Source organism: Erithacus rubecula, assembly GCF_903797595.1.
Source record: "Erithacus rubecula genome assembly, chromosome: 1".
Taxonomy (NCBI): domain Eukaryota; kingdom Metazoa; phylum Chordata; class Aves; order Passeriformes; family Muscicapidae; genus Erithacus; species Erithacus rubecula.
This window is the reverse complement of record NC_136658.1, coordinates 26,209,268-26,229,104: the sequence shown is the minus strand read 5'-3', so window position 1 is coordinate 26,229,104 and position 19,837 is coordinate 26,209,268. Positions and strand designations below refer to the sequence as shown.

Sequence of the window (19,837 nt, the reverse complement as noted above, 5' to 3'; positions counted from 1 at the left end):
GTCATATGGATTTATTTTAAGTTCTAAAATTAGTTTCTAATAAATTAAAATGCACAAAATGTGCAACAGGGCAGTGAGCAGGGCAGTGCAGGGAGAGTGAGCACGGGGGGAAAAAAAACATTGTCAGACTGCAGGGGAGATGGATTCCAGCCATATACTGCATCCAAGGGTTCCACCCAAGAAAGCCTGAGAGAGAGGCCATGAAGGAGGGGCAGGAGTGGGACAGAGATGTGGCACCGAAGCAGGCAGCAGCTACTGGCTCAGATACTCCCATAGCTCCAAAGCATCTCTGCTGCTGGCACCTGACTGCAGTGGCAAGTCTGCCTTGCCCTGGCTGCAGCTGTCAGCCCCTCTGCAGGTAGAGCTCCCAAGGTCCCTGCACTGCTCCTGCCATCCCTCATCCCCCCGAGAGGTCTGCATGGTGCCCATCTCTCTCTGAGTGGCACACAGTTTCATCCTCCCATGCAGACCAGCCCCGATGGCCCTGCTTCCATCAGCACTCCGTTTGCTGGATCTTCCCTTTCTGGCTTTCCTCCATGGGCTTCCATGGCACCCTGACTGCACACATCCCTTCCAGAGCTGGGAAGGCAGGAGCCCGTGCCTGAAAGGGAAGCAGAGGCTGTGTCAGACACGGGAAACAGACTGAATGGCATGAGTCTGGCCCTCTCCCTGCCGTGGAGGACAGTTCTCATGCTTGCAACCACAAGGCTCCCATTTCCTCCCAGAGCCAGGGAAAAAGACACTCCCTGAGATGTGCAATTTCTTCTGGGGAAGGCTGCCTCAACACCATCCTGTCATGGACATAAGGAGCAACAAAGGCAGCACATGCCTAAGGGAGAGCAAAGGCTGACCTGGGCAATGGTCAGGCCACTGTCAGGGTTGATGGTACGTCAGATTTTACAGACCTTTTCAGACAGAGGTGATAAAGGCATGAAGGCTCAAACAAAATGAGGTAAGAACAAATTAAAGACAGAAGCACTATCTCAAGTGACTTTCTAGACAGTGAAAAAAAGGCAGATCTCAGGGCTTCTGATAACAGTATAGGGTTACAAACAGACAGTACAGCAAGAAAGATTAGTTAGAGAATGGCATGGTAGGTGTGATCTCAGCTAAGAGGAAGGAACTGGGGTCGTGCTGACAGGTTTCTGCCAGGCTGAAGGGAAATGAAAAGCACAAGTCTTCAAAGACCAGTCATTATTGGCACAGAGAGTGTGAAAGTGCTAATGAGTCAGGCAGCTGATAAAGTTGAGGAGCCTCATTTGGAAGAAAGAGGATGAGAATATCATGCAAGACAAGACACAGATATTTTAGGAGAAGGGAGCACTAACCTGAATGACAGGATCAATGAAATGCAACAGTACCTATCAGACATTGGTAGGATCAGGGAATTGGAATTCCTAATGAGTTCCTAACAGCCCAACAACAGGTGTGCATGATACACTGTGAGGAGCATCCAGTTTCCAACCAGCACAGGAACAGCAAATGCAATCTCAGAGGGTGCCAGCAGAGAGAGGGAGAGAACCAGAGAAGAGCTGATATCTCTGCTCCAGGCACCTCATCTGCACTCTGACAGAGGATAAGCCCAGTGGGGAGTCTGTGCAGAGAAGGTGTGAATCACAGAGTCCAAGGGTGGCTGGGGTTGGAAGGACCTCTGGAGATGATCCAGGCCAATCCCCCTGCTAAAGCAGGGCCATCCAAAGGAACACCCATGGATAGAGGAGCTGTGCTGCAACACGGGAGCCTGGCTTGCTGAGCACAGCAGGGCAATGGGGACATAGGGAATGCTTTGGTGTGGGGAATATCCTGGTGGGATGAGAACAGCAAACAGCTGGACATGCAGAGATCCTATTTCCTGCTGGCTGAGACTTTACAGGTACAGTGTCAAGGGGTTCCAGTCCAAGGTTTTGGACCGCAAAGGCTGGTTCTGATCACCTTGCCCTGGACTTGCACACTTTGGAGAGTCACACAGAAACTGAAGATTTCTGTCTCATATTATCCTTTACCATCAGTGCTGATTAAGGACAGATGACAAAGAACCTGTCACAAGCTGCTCTTGCACTACCCACAGTGTTTTTTTAAAAAATTTCCACCTTGCTTCTTTTGTGATGCTGCCTGCCTTCAGTCTCCAGCCGCTGGGACTTGCTAAGACTTTTCATCAATTTTGTCACATCACTCATCTTCAGCTCAAGGCAGTTTCAAGTCTCCCAGCTCTTTCACCAGGGTAAGCTCTTCCAAACTCATCTCGCTCTGATTGCCCAGCCCCTTCCCCACTAGAATTGTCATCATGGGCCCTTTCCATGAGGTTAAGTAGGAGGCAGCTGCATCACAGCTACTCCTGAAAGGTGTCCCTTGACTGCAAAAGGAAACCCTGAAGGACGATTTTGCCATGTTATTAATTTGCAGAGCAGTAATATGAAAACTGCAGAGAAACGGTCTGACTTGTTTGCACGGTTTTTTCCAGTGACGTGCTGGGGAAGAATTAGTCCTGGCCTGGTCTTGGGTATCATAAAGGTGAGGTACAAGGCAGAGTTTTCAGAGGACAAGGTACTGGAACAAGCTGAGCAAATGAAGGGCATTAAGTTGCCAGAAGCTGAGAGCTGAGGTGTGAGGGCTGAGCCAGAAACAACAGCCCTGCATCAATATCTGTGTCTGGGCACCAGCAGGCACTGATACAGAACAGGAGATGCTTACATTAAAGCATCCAGCTAAGGAATGAGAGAGAGGACATCTACAAAAGCTTGGCAATTAGCCCTCCTCTAGTACAGCATGTCTTGATCTCTGGGGGAATAAGCACGAAGCTTTTCAAAGCTGGGCTGTGATTGTCCCTTAGGAGGTTTTCTTCCTCCTCTGAGGTATCTGACCTGCCCCCAGAGGAGTGCCATGGATAGCCAGATCTGCCAATGCCCAGGGCACAGCTTTCCCTGTGTGTCCATGACACCATCAGCAGGGTGCTCCAGCCCCATACCTGTCACTGCTGCCTCTGGAGTAATCTGGGGAAGGTCAGATAAGGGTGGATGTACAGGAAAAATAACAGAAATGGGGTGATAGACACTTACCCTTCTTTGTAGGGCCAGAGCCAGAACGCAAACAGCAAGCAGGAAGAAGAGGGTGAGTGTAAGCCCAAAAGTAATCTGCCCACTGAAGATGGAGGGAGCGCTGGAGACCTGGGCACCTGTGAGGAGGAACCAGAGTTAGGGAAGAAGGGATGGTTGATTTGGCACCAAGGAAAGGGTGGGACTGCACAACAACAGGCAAAATGGGAGAGAGTGCAGGGAACTGAAAGGAGCAGCAGGAGGAACTGGTGAAAGCTAAGAGGATGACAAGAAGATGGGATCGAAGTGGTCCAAGGGGAGAAGGACAGGATGAGGTTGAGAGAGGAAAGAGCTCCAGAGAGCTAAGTAGGGTGAGAGGAAGAGGTTGTTTGCAGACCCCTGGGGGACAGTACCTGTGATCTGCAGGTCATATTCCACTGCTCCCAGTCTGCCTTCTGGGCCATACACACTGCACTCCCAGGTGCCTGTATCCTTTTGTGACACTTGGGGTATTTCCAAGATAGGTCCCACCCAGGAACTGTGACCCTCCAAGTTACGGGGAGCAGCTGGAGCCAGTTTGCTTTTAGCAGGGGCTGAGTCAAGATATGTCCACTGGAAACGCTCGTGTCCCTGGGCATGCACCAGGCTGCAGATGAGCAGCAAACGACTCCCCTCGGACACTGGTCCTTGGATGCTGGGAATCACTGTGGCAAAGGGGAAAAAGTAACCTCAGGAAAGACTACTGGCATGTCCACATCTCCTCCTCGTCCATCCTTCTTCTATTGCATCTCTTCTTTATTACTTCCTCTAAATTACTTTCTTTGTCTTTCTCATTCTTAAGAGGAATAATCAAGTCACCCAGGAAACCTCCCTAATTCCAACAGAGTCCAATGCAGTGCAATGCCCTCAACAGAGATCTTGTTTCCTGCCCTGGGGTGGGAACCCATGACCAGGAGCTACCCATGCTCGTTGCACAGACATGTGGGGAGGATTATCTGCAGTGAAGGACCCCAGAGGGGTGAAGCACCTCCTCTCACCTGTAAGCACGGCCAAGGTCACGTCCCTGCTGATTGTCCTGTGTCCCACAGAGACAGCGCAGCGGTACCGCCCTGCATCACCCAGTCCCACAGCCGGGAGATGCAGCGGGAAGCTTCTGCTGCTCAGGTTCTGGGAGATGCCCCAGCCTTGCAAATGTCCTCCTGCAAGGTGGCTCCAGTGGGCTGCCACCACATCTACCCCAGAGGCACTGGGAAGGTAGCTCAGACTGCATGGTAGGTCGGCTGCAGAGCCAGCTGCTGCATAGACCACAGGGTTGGATGGGCCATCAAAACCTGAGCCAGGGAAAGAAGACAATGTGAGGCGGTGCCTGGAAAGAGCTTCTCAGAGAGGTGACTGACCTGGGAAGTGAGGACAAGGTGGGAGCTGGGAAGCTGGGGCCACTGGGGCTAGTCAGCACATCAAAGGTATCAGCTCAGGGATGCTGGGGAATCAACACAGAGGTTGAGCTGACCTAGAATTTGCAGGTTGAATGCAGCAGAAATCATCTCCTTATCAGAGTACCGAAGCTGGCAGCGCCAGGAGCCTGCATCACTCATGGCTGGATGGAAGATGGAGAGAGCACTGGACAAGAAGCAGAAGGTCCTGGAGGTGGGGCCTGGCTGCTTGTCATGGAACCAGCATGTCTCCACAAGGTTGGCCCGGTGGCTGGAGTTGCAGGTCATCAAGACCAGCTCATTTCCCATCACCGGGTTGGGTGGACTGATGGTTACTGAAAAAAGAAGGTTTTGGGTTAGGGTCGTGAGCTAAGGTCATAGGGGCACTACCAAACCAGCCCTTTGTGCCTGTGCTGTGTCCTAACTTGTCCCTCAGGCAGCTGTCCATTCAGAGTTGAGGGCAGACAGCAGGAAACTGCACTTTCCAGAGGGTTCTGCCTGCACCCTCACCTGCCCTGCCAACCGCGGCATCCCCACCCTACCCCACCTTTACAACCTCCCCGGCCTCAAAATCAACATTTTCCAGGTTTTCCCTCCTCTCCTACCTGTGATCACCCCCAGCTCCACGTGGCAGCTGTGGACCTCTGTTTTGTATTTCACCTGTGCCTCGTACAGCCCAGCATCCTCGCTCCGGACGGGCTCGATCCGCAGGGAGAAGTTGCCGCTGCGCAGGCTGGAGTCCTGCAGCGACACCCGGGGCTTCATGCGCAGCGCTGTCTTCTGCAGGCCCGAGTACCCAACCTCCAGCACCATGTGCGGCTCCTGGGACACGCTGCGAGCAGGACAAGTCAGCAGCTCGTGCCACAGGCAAACATGAGATCGAGGCACAGGAAGGAGGGAATATGGGGAAGGAGGAAAGGGGCTCAAAAGGCCTCCAACCCCTCCGTTCCCCCAGAAGGACTCGCATCTCTTTTGGCCCTGGCGTACCTTCCTCCTTGCCGCTTCCACAGCACAGATATCTTGTCAGACAGATGCTTTGGGCTCTCCCTCATCTTTCTGGGGCTCAAGTGGCAGGGCAGCACGGCTGAACTCCCCTCTCTGACCCACAATTTCTGCTCCCTGTTTCTCCCCTCTGATAATCCCAGTAGGATGTGGCCAGCTGTAACAAGATGGAGAGTTGAGCAAAGAGTGGGATTCAATGTTATCCCACTCTGAGTTGGGGATGCCATCTTTGCCAGGGTGGCTTGGAATACAGCATAATATACCTTCTGTGGAGTTGGAAGGGCAAAAATTTGTCCTTTCCAGGGATCCCTTTCCAGGGATCAAGTCACACCCAAACTCCAATCATGGAGCTATTCTGCCCTCCCCAATGTGTTCAGACCCTCTTACCAGCAAAAGGCAGCAGAGTGAAGGTGAGGAACAGCCCCAGGGACACCGGTCCCATGGTGACATCCAGAGAAGGGGCTGCTTCTCACTCAGGTGTGTGCTTGATGAGGTCCAAAGCTTGAAGAGATCAGCACAAACGCGGCATGGGTACAGAAGGTTGTTAGGTGGGTGGGTGAGCACGGAGGGGTCAGTGGGATGTGCTTGCCCTCATGCTTTCTCTCCCTCTGTGATCAAAGCATTTCCCTAAATGCCTTTATATTGCAGGTGGGCAGCGAATTTCCTCGTATCACTGAGAAGATGCGTCACGACCAAGAAACCAGTAGGAGCCTGAGGCACGTGAGGGCAGAGGAGGGAGGGACCAGAGATACTGCTCTAAGCATCTTTCAGTGGAAATTCTTTGGGTCGCTGTTGTTTTTCTTACAAGTTTCGCTTCTATATAGCCAGTGGAAAAAGTGTAGAAGACACTTCCCAGCAAGTACCCTTCATGTTTGTCTTTCATCTCTTTCCTTTTTTGGTTTGATCTTCCCGTCTCTTACAGATTCTCTCTTTGTTTCAGGGCTTTTGAGAACACGTTGGTCTCTTTTGTCTGCTATTCTTTCTTTTGTTGTTTTTCTCATTATTATAATTTTTCTCCTTCTTTAATCTTTCAAACATGCTGATTTAGTGTTTTTTTTTCTCATTGGTCAGTTCGCAGGCAGCATGAGGAAAGGGTCTGTGCTGAGCTCCCACCAGGACACATGTGACTCACTAATCCTGAGTCTGGGGCTAGTATGGAACACAGCTGAGGTGGTCCAAGGAGACAGAGAGGAGTATCCAGAGAGAAAAAATAAGTGCTGAAAAGAGGGGCGATGTGCTATGGCACTCTGAGGGGTGAGAGGAAGAAAACCTCCTGCTCCAGAAGTTCTGGGGGAAACCCACTCGAGCTCATGTGCTGAGGGGGCTCATCCTAGCCCCCATGCAGCTGCTGGCCTTTGCACAGAGCAATATATTTCCATCCATGTGCCTCATCCTGAGCCCTCTTTTTTGTCTCAGAGATCCCCCACTGTTGTGGTTCACAGTTTCCTGCAACCCACTGGCTCTGACTCTTTGGGACTTATCAGCCCTTCGTGATGGGTGTCAAACACCCAAGCCCCTCGGTGGCTCATCCATCAAGGGCCTGGGCTTTTTCTGAGGCTGAGAGAAGGGAGGTGACTCATAGTGACCACCTCTTGACTGTAGAAGGAACTCTGGCTTGCTCTCTTGTTTTCCTTAGCTGTGTGGTGAAGGTGGGGGACAAAAGAGAGCCAGTGCTATGCTTCCCCTCAGCAGACCTCTGTTTCAGGGACAGATCTCAGCTATTTCATCCCATGTGGATCTTCTGGAGTAGTGGGACTGGTGCACAGGTGCAGCCCTGTGTGCCCCCATGCCCCTGAGGGACTGCTCTGCAGTGGCCCTTCATGCCCTCTTGTGTGACAGCCTCGGGGATTGCATGAGAGAGGAAGAGGCAAGTGAAGATAGGGGAGAACTTGTGACAGCTATCAGGGGGTGTTTTTTCCTCCTGTTCAAGAAAAACAGTTTGTGGTGACCAGTTCAAGCAGAAAACATCAGCCTCTCTTTCCCTTGAATCAGCAGCGCAAGAATGGTGTGAGTGTGTGGGTGAAGACGAGAGAGAGAGGGAGAGAAGAAGAGAGAGAGAGAGAAGGAGAGAGAGAGAGGGAGAGAGGGAGAGGATCTGGAACTGTGGTGGGGAGACACGTATGGCTCCACAGTCCAGCACCCTCTGCTCCCCTTCTCCGGACTTTTTTCGGGGGACACGCCGAGTCGCTGCTGCCCCCCTTCATTTCAACCCTCCCTGCACTCGCAGCCTTGGCACCCTGGCACTGTCCCCTTCTCGCCCCCCAAACTATCCTTAGTGGAATCTGCGCTCTGGGAAACGCTTGTCTCCTGCAGGGACCAGCAAAGGAGAGGATGTGTTTCCATGCTGTGCCGCTGCCCGAGAGGCGGTCCCAAGGGACTGCCGGACAGCCCGGGAGCACGCCAGGCATCGCCTGGCTCTGGGGGGGCATTTGGGACCCAGGGCTTATTATGCTGAGTGAGCACGTCGTGAAATGAAGGTTTTGGAGGCGCCGTTTTACTCAGCACCAGGCTATCTTTAGCAAAGGCACGGTGACGTTTCTGGCTAACGACCCACTTTAAATGCTGACTCCCTCGAATGGCATTTTCGTCATCTCCCAGAACAGGACCCCGGCGCGGAGATAACAGTGACCGGAGCGAGATCAGCAGGGACCGTCTTCTCAGAAGCGCCTGTGTGGGTTCCCTGGCTGGCAGGCACGTGTGGGACCCTGGCACAGCCATGGGAAATGACAGGCAGGCTCCAAAGGAGTGGCCAGGGGCAGGGAGGCAGGAGCCCAGCTCACTAAATGCTCTTTGTCTGTGTCAGGCGTTCGTAGGTTCAGCCAGGTTCCAGGCGCACCCACAGCAGAGACCCTGTGCACCCTAACCCTAACACATGTGCCTCGGCTTGTCTTACAGATGCAACTGCCCTTACTAAAAAGAACAGGAACAGAAAACACTATCCTGCAGTTTCATTGAGTTAGTGTCCCTGAAGGAATTTTTGGTCGTGTTTCCAGATTGCTGTGGTATCATGAAAGATTTCACCTTCACGTTTTGGTCCTTGCAGCACCCAATCTGAAGCTGGTCACTTCTGCTTAATGCTGTCTTTCTGAGGTGCTCCAGAATTCATTTGCAGACTATAGCTGATCTGGGAAACCACACTGTGGTTGTAGCCTGGGTTATCAGCTGGTCTGGGTGTTCCTGAGATAGAGTGCTTGCCAGCAGGACCTCACTTAAAACCTCCTGATTGCTGTTTGCCCAGCACCAAAGCAAACCAAGCAAGCAAAAACAAGTTACTCACTAATAAGAGATAACTAATAACTCCATGGCAAGGGACTGTAAACAACAAGCAGCCACGCCTGGGGAAACAGAAGGGAAAGTCTGGCAAGGATGTGGTGTGAGCAAGAGCTGCTGGGCAGGTTGGTACTCACCAGGCACCTGCACAGGCAGCAGGGTTTCCAGGGATCAGACTGGGATTAGCTGCAAGACTTCTGGCACTGCCTGGGAAGCTGAGGGAGCCAAAAGAGGTCTAAGGTCAGCTGCAGAGGGGAAGGAGTGCAGTCCTTTTCTGGACAGGTGTAGTGGCTCCCCAGCCAACATGGTGTTGTTGCAGTGGGGTCAGGCACAGAGCACTGAAGCAGAAAGAGGCACTGCCCACGTCTTGGCAGGCTTGGTGTGAAATGCACAGTAGGGAAACATCCAAAGAGCACCCCTGGGGCAGAGGGCCATGGTGGCTTCTACCAAGGCACCAACCTGAGATGCATTCTGTGCATGGAATTAAGTTGAGGGTGGGTGCACACTTCCTTTTTTGAGGGAGGCAGTGGCTCCAGGCTGCTGATATGGTGCTGAAGAGAGCCTAGCAGTGGCCTGCTTCTCAGAATCCCCTAGGAACACCTTTAGGAAAGCTTAGATTTTGGGGGTTTTTAGACAAATCTGCAGCCTCTTTCTACAGTACTAAAAGGTGAGCACCCTTTGTATAGCAATCCTCAGCAGACAGCTGAGTATCCCAGAGAAACCTGAATTAGAAAGTCAGGAACAGCACTGGGGGCTGGTGACTGAAGGTGTAGGCTGCATTTCTTTAAAAAAAAACAAAACACCTGGTGATTTAATTAATGAAGGGAATCTGTGGCATTCATGGGCATATTTGGCAGCTGGAAACTTGTATCTGGCCAGCAGTCGCTGTGGAGAAGTGTGTAACTATTCTCTTTCAAAAGATCCTTTCTGCAGGAAAGATGGGATGCTGCAGGATCTCCTTCAGTCATCCAAAACTACCTGTGGAGATGGTGATGGCTTATCAGTACCTTGGCCAGTATCTAGTTAAGTGATTGATGCCACAGCCCCTGTGTTTGGCAACACAGAGGGTGAGGTGGATTAACTACAATACTCCATGCAGCAGACTAGGTTACACTTTGACTCATCTCTCATTGCAGCATTCATTATTTTAATCCGATGGAAAACTATGCAATAGCCTCCCAAACATCCCAGGGCTGCAGTGGGTTTTCTCAAGAGCAAAGAGGTACACAGGACCTCAACACATGGTGGCCAGGTGGTGGCAGGACAGGCTGATGCTGGACATACAGCAAAACCAGGGCACTCAGATTTCCCCAACAGACTGCAAAAAAGCCCCTTCTTGGCTGTGGCTTCCTTGGGTTTCAGTCTCTTCACAGTTTTGCAGGAAAACTGTACGACTGCTTTTCCTGGAGATGTGTTGGCCTGTGGGGCCTCCAGAATAGATGGGGGTTGTGTCTGCTGGTCTTAAGACCCAGCAGCAGATCTGGGGGAACAATAATATTTCTCCTGGCACCAAGAGAGAAAGCTTGATCCACATATTCCAGGTTCATATCTTTATTGCTGCTGTTTCTCTTGACTGACAGTATAAAAATCACAAAAGGAGCCTTCTGCTCCTGGGGCTCAAATCCTTTCTGTGTCCTACTCTGGGCAGTACCCTGGGTCTCTCCAACACAGAAGAGGCACATGTCTCAGATGCTGGTGTTCAGGGCACAGAGGGGTCAGGCTCTAGGCTCAGTTGCACGTGTCCTCAGGAGCTGTGAAAAGTAGATCTGATCCATGTGCTGTGTTTTCATGGTGCGTCATGGCAGGAGAGCAGGAGCCCATGTCTCATGGTGCACTGGATCCCTGGAACTCCAGGCAAACACTTAGTAAATATGTTTAGAGAATATGTTGTTTCTTTTTTAGTGTAAAAGCTAGACGTGAAAAAGTGTAGGGTAACTAAAGGAGCATGTGATGCTATGAGAAATCATTTGCAGGAGAGTACAGCCACAGGGAAGGCTGCTGTGGGTGATGGCACAGCAAGGAAGAGCACAGCAGTGCTCCAGAATAGTCCTGAGGAGAATAAAGGCTCTGATTTGGTGATCCCCAGCCACTTTGCTTCGAACAAAAAATTGCGAGGGAAGGAGATGGTGCATTTTTAAACTGAAAGGGCTCATTGTAAATCAAAATGGATATATTCCTTTATAGTTTAGTTTTCAGCTGGATCAATTCTCCACTGCTCATCAGTGTTGACAAAAGAGAGGCAGCAGGAGAGATGAAAAGGAGGATGGGGGTGCCCCTCTCTGCAACACTGTGCATTTGTGCTGGCTTAACAGGACTGTGTGCCAGACTGCAGTTCACAGGCTGCTGGCAGCTGAGCTGTTTTTTCAATTTCCTCTCCACTTGGCACCTCGTGGCAGGTAGCACCCTATACTTCTGTAAGACATCTTCTGCAGCCCCACTAAGAAAAAGCCCCACAAAACCCAGTGAACCCACCTGTCTGTTAATCACAGGAAGATTCAGGGAGAAAGCACCTTTGGGTCTCCACCCCTCTGCTCCCAGCAGGGTCACACTCAGACTAGGCTGGGTTGCTCAGGCCCAGGCAAACCCTGAACACCTGCAATTGTGGATAATCACTGCCTGCTGAGCTCTTGCCTTCAGCCCTGCAGAGAGCTGGCTAGCTCTGGAGTATCCTGTTCTCCCCATGCTGGAGGATGACTGGCACATACAACAGGCATTCTTGGTGTAAGGGCTGGCCCTTACTCACGCCCAAAGGAGGCTGGCACCAAAGAGTTGGAACTATAAATGAAATTTAAAATTCCCAGGGAGGGGTGGGGTCTCCTGTGTCACGATGAGGGCTGGGAGAGATCTGGGTTCCCAAAATGGAGAGCAAACTAAATATTAAAAACTTCTGCCAGGAGCTGGGGTGCAATTGAGGTGACATAGAGTAAACATGGGTTTAAGCTTGGTTTTTTGGTTTTTTTTTTTTTTGGGTGCCATTTATAATTTTTCCTAGTTCTAAGAAGTTTCTGTTTGCAGACATCAGACCCATTCTCCAGGAGTACATGCTGAACAGCGTTCTCTCCACTGTAACAGGTTTCTCTGCCAGGTTCTCCTCTGAAAGCCACAAAAGACCAAAGGACTCTCTTTAGCTGCACAGCATGAGACAGAGTAGAAGATAAAGCAGATAATGCTTTTGTGTCCTGTGTAAATACTTCAGACCCTTTGCTGATGAGATGAAAGTATCCTAGAAATTCAGACTATGTGAGCTTCCAGTGTTAGGCTGCTACAGGATTTGTTCAACATCCAAATGCCCATGGAGTCTTATGCTGCCAAAACATGGTTGGGAGGGTTTGAGAGCTCTGCAGGTGTGACTGTCTCTCCTGGCATGGTGCATATATTTGGCAAGGTTAATGGGAACCCACTGCCTCCTAAGACCCCTGGTAAAGTCACACTTAGAATTCAAACATAAGGTTCAATGTTGAGGAAAAAAAAGTATGTGGATCACACTTCCAGAACAGAATACAGTATCCTGGGAAGACAAGACTCCAGGGAGGAAGATGGATGATAACATGCTGTATAAAATGGGATCTCAAAGAGTGAACAGATTGTGTTACCTCTGTTTACAGCACAAGTTACTGGAATGCATCCATATTTTGAAAAAGGATGTGGAAAAATGGAAAAGGATTTAGAAGAGCGGTACCAAGAAAAAAATCTCACTTGAGAGCCTGGGGATCTTGCTTTGAAATGAATGAACTTGAGGTGTTTGATTTCTTCTACATAATCTGAAGAAAACAACATTGAGCTCAGGCAGCAACTTTACTGCAAACAAAAGGAAATTTATTTTACATGTCACAAAGATGGTGTAACTCTTGTTAGAGGAGGCCAGGAGTATAAATGAGTTCAAATACAGATTGGGTCATTTGTGGAGGATCACTTCCTCTCTGGCTTTCAAATATGCTGACCTGGTATGAGTGGCAGCTTAGGATGTCCTTGACTCTTGCACAATCCATCTTTGGTATTTTTTTTCCCATGAGCAGAAGATGTGAGCTAGAAGCAGGCTCTCCACTGCAGCAGAGGAACACAAAGGTGACCAGAGGCTCGAAATTAAACCCCAAAATCTGCCTGGAAAGGAGGTGCATGTTTGTCTCAGAAAGACACTGACACAGGAAGAATTCTTGTTGCAGCTTCTTCACCACCTGCAGACTATTAACATGAAAAATGGTCCATGGCATCCTCTTGCTCAGTCCTAGGATGTGGGACTCTGCAGGATTAAGGAAATTGAGCCAGGTGATCACCATCATAAGAATAAAACAGTATCTACTCAGGTTTCTCCAGGCTTTTCCCTTATCACAGCCCTGACTGGAGGGTCCCTCTAAGAGTTCGTGTGTGCCCTTTCCAACACTCAGAAGTAGAAGCCAGCTTGTCTTGCTTTGCAAGAATCCAGTGGAGGGAAATAGTGGATGAGCATAAGTGCTGAGCTGAGGCACACAAGCCACAGGGAAAAGGAAGGAAAAAGCTCCTGGATTCAAAAGAAGTGAGGTGGCAGTGGCATGTGGGTGTGGGGATTTTCCCCTGAGTTTGGCAGGGACTGCCTGTTTTTTCCCTAGCTACAGGTGCTCAGAGAGCTCATTTGTTCCAGCCCTGAAGGACATACAAGGGTTTCTATGTTTACATGGGGTTTTTTTCAATTACTATACTTTTCTTCTGTGTGTTGCTTATCAAATTAAAATAAAAGTCACTCTGGAGAACTGGTAACCCCAAGCACTCTGTGTACCCCTGTCTGAACTGTAAAACCAGATGAGCTTGTGCAGAGGAGGAAATATGGGCAAAATGGTCCAGGCATGAGCCAAGGTAAAGTTCAGAAGCCTTAATAATGGAAAAGGATCTACAGTCATACTGGCACAAGAGTAGTTATTCAAAAGAAAAAAAGAAATAAACCAAGTCAATAGTAACAGCATTTCCAGGTCTGTGAAAAACAAATGTTTGGGGTCAATATAAAAACCAGAAGTTCTCAAAGTGAAGGATGAGATGATCTGTAAATCTTCCCAGGTTCTTCAGGCTGGGATTCTACCTTACCGCTGTTCTCATGAGGAAACTGATCCAAGAGACATTTTTCCAAGCTTGCCTTCCTGTCTCAATGCCACAGGGAATGACAACCCCTGGCCACATATTCACTGGCACAATTTCTGATAATATGGTCCTTCATGAGGTTCCAAGACAGACCAATGTAAAATTTTGGTTTAGAAGGAGAAGGACAAGAAAATGTGAGTGTGTAACTAGAATAGGTAATAACTAAAATCACTTCCTGGCAGGTTGCTAGAACTTGCTACCTGAGCACAACTGACTGGATGATAAACTGCACTGAGGTGGAAGGGACAGGAAACTTTTGAAATGCTACTGCTGCCATGTAGAACTGAAGCTGTAGACAGTGAGAAAAACAGGCCCCTACTTCCTAAGGGTGGGACAGTAAAACTCCAAGGCTATACCCAGGGATCCAATAAGGGAAGGAACACTGCTGGGAGAGGGTCCAAAATCCATACGTGCTTTTTCTAGTGGAGGTCCCTTGGGCTTGCCTTGGACTCTGTAGGCAAAGGACCATGTCTCCTGGAAGACAGACACCTGTGTGTGCTCAAATCAACCTGTGGACATGCAGCCAGGACCGATCTGACCGTGACTGACCGCACAGGGACTTGTCAGTTCTCCAGGGTCAGCGCTGGTGTGGTCAGAGCCATTCCTGGCTCCACTCTGGCAGGCAGCTCACAGCCCGGCATTTTGGATGCGGAGGCACTGGGATGAAGCCTGCTCGCAGTTTTCCAGTCGTGTATTCCCGGGTTTGGTGCCACCAGGGGGCCCTTGTCAGGCGGGAAAGCTGTGCTCGAAGGGCTCCAGCCATGCCTCTCCGAGATTCCTGTCCCAGGGGACCAGAAAAGCGGCGTGAGGTGCATCCTCCACGGAGGTACCAGTCTGAGCCCTGTTGGGTGGTGCTGTCTGTTCTCCCAGGCTGCTCCTCTTTTTCAGCACAAGCAGAAGTCTTGAGAAACGAGATTAAGGCTCAGCCTTTGTGTCCCGAGTTGAGGCAGGTCTTGGTCCTGCTGGAGGTCAGCCCAGAGTCCTCAGCAGTGAGAACACAGAGAGGCAGAGCAGGATCCTCTCCCAGCGAGTCAGCATGGCACACCATTAGCAATGCTATACCAGAATGCTTATTACCACAGCTATGGAAAGGGTTTCACAGACCCTGAAGCAGTCTGTATTTTCTTTAGTTATGAGCAAAACCTCCTGACTCATTTGAATTACAAGGCTGGCTTTTCCAAACATCCCTACTGAATCTTCTGTGAAATTTACCTTGTGAAGAAACATCAAATTCCCAGCTCAAATCTGGGTCCATATTTACCATGCTGCTGTTCTGGAAGCTCAGGAGGTTTCTTGGAGCCATATTCAACAGCTTCAGCTCTTTTCAAAACTGGATCTGACACAGGAAAAATTGGTAAGTACCAAGAAAATTCCCAAAAGAAAACAGCAACTAGCTATGTTTTCCAGTGGGATTTCTGGTGTGCTTATGGACAAGCCTACCTGGGGTCATGCTGGGAAGTGCTGTCCAGAAAAGACCTTTTTGTCAAGTCATTTGGATACACAGCAACAGAAAAGCTGTTGAAGGATGCTTCAGGCAAGGGACTTTGAACGTTTTCATTACAAATTGTGCAGTCTAATAAATGCATCCTAAAATGATGCATGAATTGTTGTAAGCCCAGGGAAAGTCTAAGCCATGACTATGCCTGAGCTGCCAGGGAGGTATTGGCAGACACAGGTAATTGCAGAGCTGGAAACTGGCTATTTTTGCTGCATCTTACATCCTTTACTGGTTGCAGGATCTTCTATCTTGGATGCAGGGAGCCCTGGTAACACTTTGGACTTAGGGACAGGATCCTTCATCACACAGGGCATGTAGCCAAACACCCTGTTGACATGACACCACATGTGAACGGGCAGTAAAGCATCTTGCACCCAGACAGGGCACTGGAAAAGCTGATCTGGACTGTTTGAGATGCAGAGTTTAAAGATACATGGCAGAGAATGGGAACAATACACGTCATTTCAAAACCCACTGGAGGTCTGTAGAACATGCAGCTCCTACAGCCCCCTGGTGACAAGTAGCATCAGTCAGAAGTCACCCACAGCACACATGAGTCATGTGCTCTTCTGCCCCCTTGCAGCAGTCAGCCTGCACAGGGGCACCTGGCAAGGGGAAGCTTGTCTGCTCTGATATCCCAGTTCTGTGAGGCTCAGCTGAGGAATGGCTGTTGTGCACAGATACTTCCAGTTAGGACTCAGACTTCCTCAACAGCCTGAGACAAGAAAGGATCTTCTTCTGTGTCTGATAGGAAATGCCTCCCACAAGAGCAAAGCTGTGCTTGGTGGCACCATAAGCCATGTTGTGTGGCTGAAGCCCTTGAACACTTAGAGACCTTGGGTCCCTCCTCACCCTTTTGACTATCCAGGCTTTGCTAAAACCATGAAAACTCACCAGGAAATAGTACTGGGTTTGCATGGCAAGGTTTTAGTCAGTCATGGAGGGGCTCCAGGGGTGGTTTCTGTGAGAAGCTATAGGTGATGGACTGGCTGCAAATCCCTGCACTGCTGGAGGGGAGGAGGTAGAGAAAATTGGGAGTGAAATTGAACCCAGGAAGAAAGGAGGGGTGAGAGGAAGGTGCTTTAAGATTTGGCTTTATTTTCTCATTATCTTGTTCTGCTTTGATTATTAATAAACTAAATTAAATTTTCCCCAAGTCAAGTCTGTTTTGCCTGTGACAGTAATTGGTGAATGATCTCTCCCTGCCCTTATCTTGACCCATGAACCTTTCTTGATGTGAGCCTTTATTTTCTGTTCCCCATCCTGTTGAGAAGGGGAGCATTAGAGCAGTTTTGGTGGACTTTTGAGGTCCAGCTGGGGTCAGCTCACCACAGAAGGAAACCCCAAATTCAGCCGGTGATGACACGTCCTGTCCATATCTGCAGTATGTCCTGAGCCTGAGCCCACACATGTAAACACAGACTCCTTCCCTGGGAAAACAGACTGCAGCAGCCATGAGCATGGCTGTCTTTGACTCTGTGTTTGAAATAAGGGAGAGAGGTGGGAGGGAAAAGTACACGGGCTTCCTAAGGATCTGGGAAGGCAAGTGGTTTCAGTTTCCCATATGGCATATAGGAAGTGGTAGAGCAACGTGTCTCCTTACCAGAGGGACTAAAGATGTCCCTGATCCCAGGGGAGTGGTGGGGGAGAGGAGAAATGATTGGTCTCACTGTTTTTTAAAAGTTAATGCAATAAGGTGATTATGGACTTTCCTGAAGCAAGTAGGATTTCCCCCCCAGAGCAGCAGGGGCTGGAGGGCTCACTTTTTCCAGCTCTGAAGGAGGGTTCACAGCTCTGCCCATGTGATGGTTTTGATTAGTCCAGTCTTATATCATCTATTGAGTTAAAACTGGCTTCAAAGACAAAAGGAGCTGGGCAGAGTTGATAATTTGTCTAAGGGGAAAGGAGAAGGTGACAGCTATAAGATACAAAGAGCATTCATTTCTGGGCTCAGCACTTCAAAATATCTTCACACTCAGCTCACATTTTCCATGGCAGGCTTCTATTTCTTATATATCGCAGAAATTGGTAGGTGGAAGATCAAGATCCCTACCCCAGCTCCTTTGGTCACACCAGAATTGATTCCAGAGCTACATCAGGTTGTTTAATCAGAAGCATCATCTGGTTTTATTTGCCCAACAAGGCAGCAATGCTGGTCACCAGCAGCAGCCAGAGCTGTCCCCGTAGGTTTGGCATTCCTTTTACAACCACAGCCTTCAGGAGGTTTGCTCCTCACTCTGGTGGGCCCAGCTCCCACCTCCCTGGTGATCCCTGCCAAGGATCCAGGGGTCACTCGCTCATCCAAGCTAGGACAGGGACCCAGCTGAGACCTCACAGGCGGCTCTGCCTGCTCTCTGCACTGGTGTCTGCGTTTGCTTTTCCAGACCATTCAAAAGGGCCATCAGAAGCAGAAACTGTGGGTCTAGAGTGAAGATTAGCAGAGCCTGCAAGAGCACGACTGTGACACCTCCACAATTCCCTCAAAGCAAGCAGACCTGGAGGAGGAGGAGGAGAAAGAAGGAAATCTCCAGCACTGCTTGGCTGGCAGGACCAGATCTGCTGTAAGCTTGCAGCAGGTTGCATTGGAAGCAAGGAAGGGACAGCTGAGGGAGTTCTGCCCCAGCTGATGAGGTTAACAGATGGCCACGGGAATTAATGAAATGAGTGGAGAATTAGCACAAGCCGAGAAAGGCAAATAAGGCCCTGAAAAGGTATCATCATTTCTGAGGAAGCACTGGTGAAGACAGGCTTTGTTCTTACCTGGGTGACACCAGCACAACACGGCTGATCTCACTGTGGAAGAAGAATTAGGCTGAAAGATGAATAAACCTGCAGGCTCAGACACAAACCAAACACAGGCAAGCTTGAGATGCAGTGCAGTGCAAAGCCCTGGATTCTCAACTTTTTCTGGAAACCTATGCAACTGCTTGCTGAGCTCACCCTGTCAGCCAAAATGCCACTGGATACAGCATGAATCTTTGCAGATCTACAGGAAAGGAAGAAACGGTGCAATTTCCTACTGTGTTATCTGTAGCCCTCTCCTCAAGTCAGAGATGATGCCCTACGGGTCACCAACATGAAAAAAAAAAAAAAAAACAAAGCAGAAATTCTTCTGTTTCTGTATCTCTAGCTGCATCTTCTAACTCTCCATAGACAAAGACAAAGGTGTTCAATAAAAATAAGTGAGATGGAAGAAATAGCAGAAACTGTGGAATCTAGGGGTCCACAGAGACATGAAGAAGCTGTCTGGAAGCCCCTTGTCACTTCCTTCTATCCTGCAATATTTCCCTCAGAGGAAAGGAAAGGTGGCTGCTCACATTGCTAGTGCTGGCCTAAAAATTAGCTGCTGCCCCACTTCCTTCTGGATGACTGCCTGGATAGAGCCAGTGGTACTGGTGCTGCATCCACATAGGAAGCAGGGTTGGAATTATGTTTCCATAACTTCTCTTCGGCAAGCACATTCTTCACCACCCCTAGCCAGGCACTGCAGCGGTGGTGGGGAGGAAGTATGAAAACTGTAATCTGCCTGTGCAGAGATTGTATCATCCGCTGATAATTTGTCTTCAGTGCCGAGCAGTAAAAGCGCGCTGCCGAGCAGAAAGTTTGTTTGGGGAAGTTCTGAGGGCTTGCCCGAATCCGGAACAGAGAGTGGAATCTGTAATTTTTTTGATGGAGCAGCGACCTGCTCCCCGAACGTGGCTCTGGGGGAAGGAGCCAAGCTGGCCGTGGCTCCAGCTGCCGGCAGCTCCTGCAGGAATGGGGCGAGGTGCAGCGATCCCACCCACGGGCAGCGGGGATCGGCAGCAGCTTTGTCCCTCCGCAGAGCCCCGTTTGGAGAAAATGACAGCGGATGCCTTGTGCCTCTGGAGACGAGTGTAGCGCTCCCGGTGCCCGGCCCGCTGCTGCGGCCGGACCAGCACAAAGCCGCTGATGCTCACACAGGAGTCGGTGTTACAGCCCCCGGTGGCCAGACCGCCAAAGCACGGTTTAAAAAGAACACGAACAGCAGCTTTAAAGGTCTGCACAGATAAAAAGACAAATGCTTGACAGCTCTCCCCAAGGCAGCTGGCGGGGCAAAGAACTGGAGCTCTTGCCTCTCAAAGCGCTCCCGGTGCCGTGAGTCACGGCTGAGGCCAGCCCGGGCACGGGGCCACGGGGCAGCAGCACCGGGCGGCTTCCAGCAGCCGCAGCTCGGTTTCCCTTTCCCACCCCTTCTGCCCGGTGCTGAGCCCCAACAGCAGCTTCAGGAGATTCAGGACAGCCCTGGAGCTTCGTCCTGTGTTTGTGCCATGCCCTCGCTGTAACTGCAGCGGGACAGGGGAAGCAGGACCCAAACTCGCTGCCCCAAGGGGCCCTTAAATAACCAACACGGGCCCTTTGATCAACCTGGGCTCCCCTCTCCACCCACTGCTGGGCAAGCCACCCTCTCTTCCCACACGCCAACTCCCACCGACCCCTGCAGGATGTGAAGACACAGCCATCCACACCAGAGG

General features: G+C 50.2%; 1 protein-coding gene across 1 annotated transcript; it reads right to left on the bottom strand.

The window, feature by feature from the left end:
• Positions 1-6,082, bottom strand: LAG3 (lymphocyte activating 3). Its single transcript, XM_079314325.1, has 8 exons — positions 5,855-6,082; positions 5,453-5,624; positions 5,071-5,297; positions 4,543-4,800; positions 4,070-4,363; positions 3,446-3,736; positions 3,057-3,172; positions 1-601 (listed from the first exon to the last, which is right to left on the bottom strand). Exons 1-8 carry the CDS (start codon positions 5,907-5,909, stop codon positions 494-496), a joined length of 1,521 nt encoding a protein of 506 aa, XP_079170451.1. The 5' UTR covers positions 5,910-6,082; the 3' UTR covers positions 1-493.
• Between the last annotated feature and the right edge of the window lie 13,755 nt (positions 6,083-19,837).

Bases quoted from the DNA above. Each gene is read 5' to 3' on its own strand.
- LAG3 (XM_079314325.1), bottom strand. From the start codon at position 5,909: ATGGGACCGGTGTCCCTGGGGCTGTTCCTCACCTTCACTCTGCTGCCT. The intron at 5,625-5,854 runs GTAAGAGGGTCT...ATCTTGTTACAG, and splicing joins CACTCTGCTGCCTTTTGCTG to CTGGCCACATCCTACTGGGA. The intron at 602-3,056 runs GTAAGTGTCTAT...CTTCCCTTTCAG, and splicing joins CTCTGGCCCTACAAAGAAGG to GCACGGGCTCCTGCCTTCCC.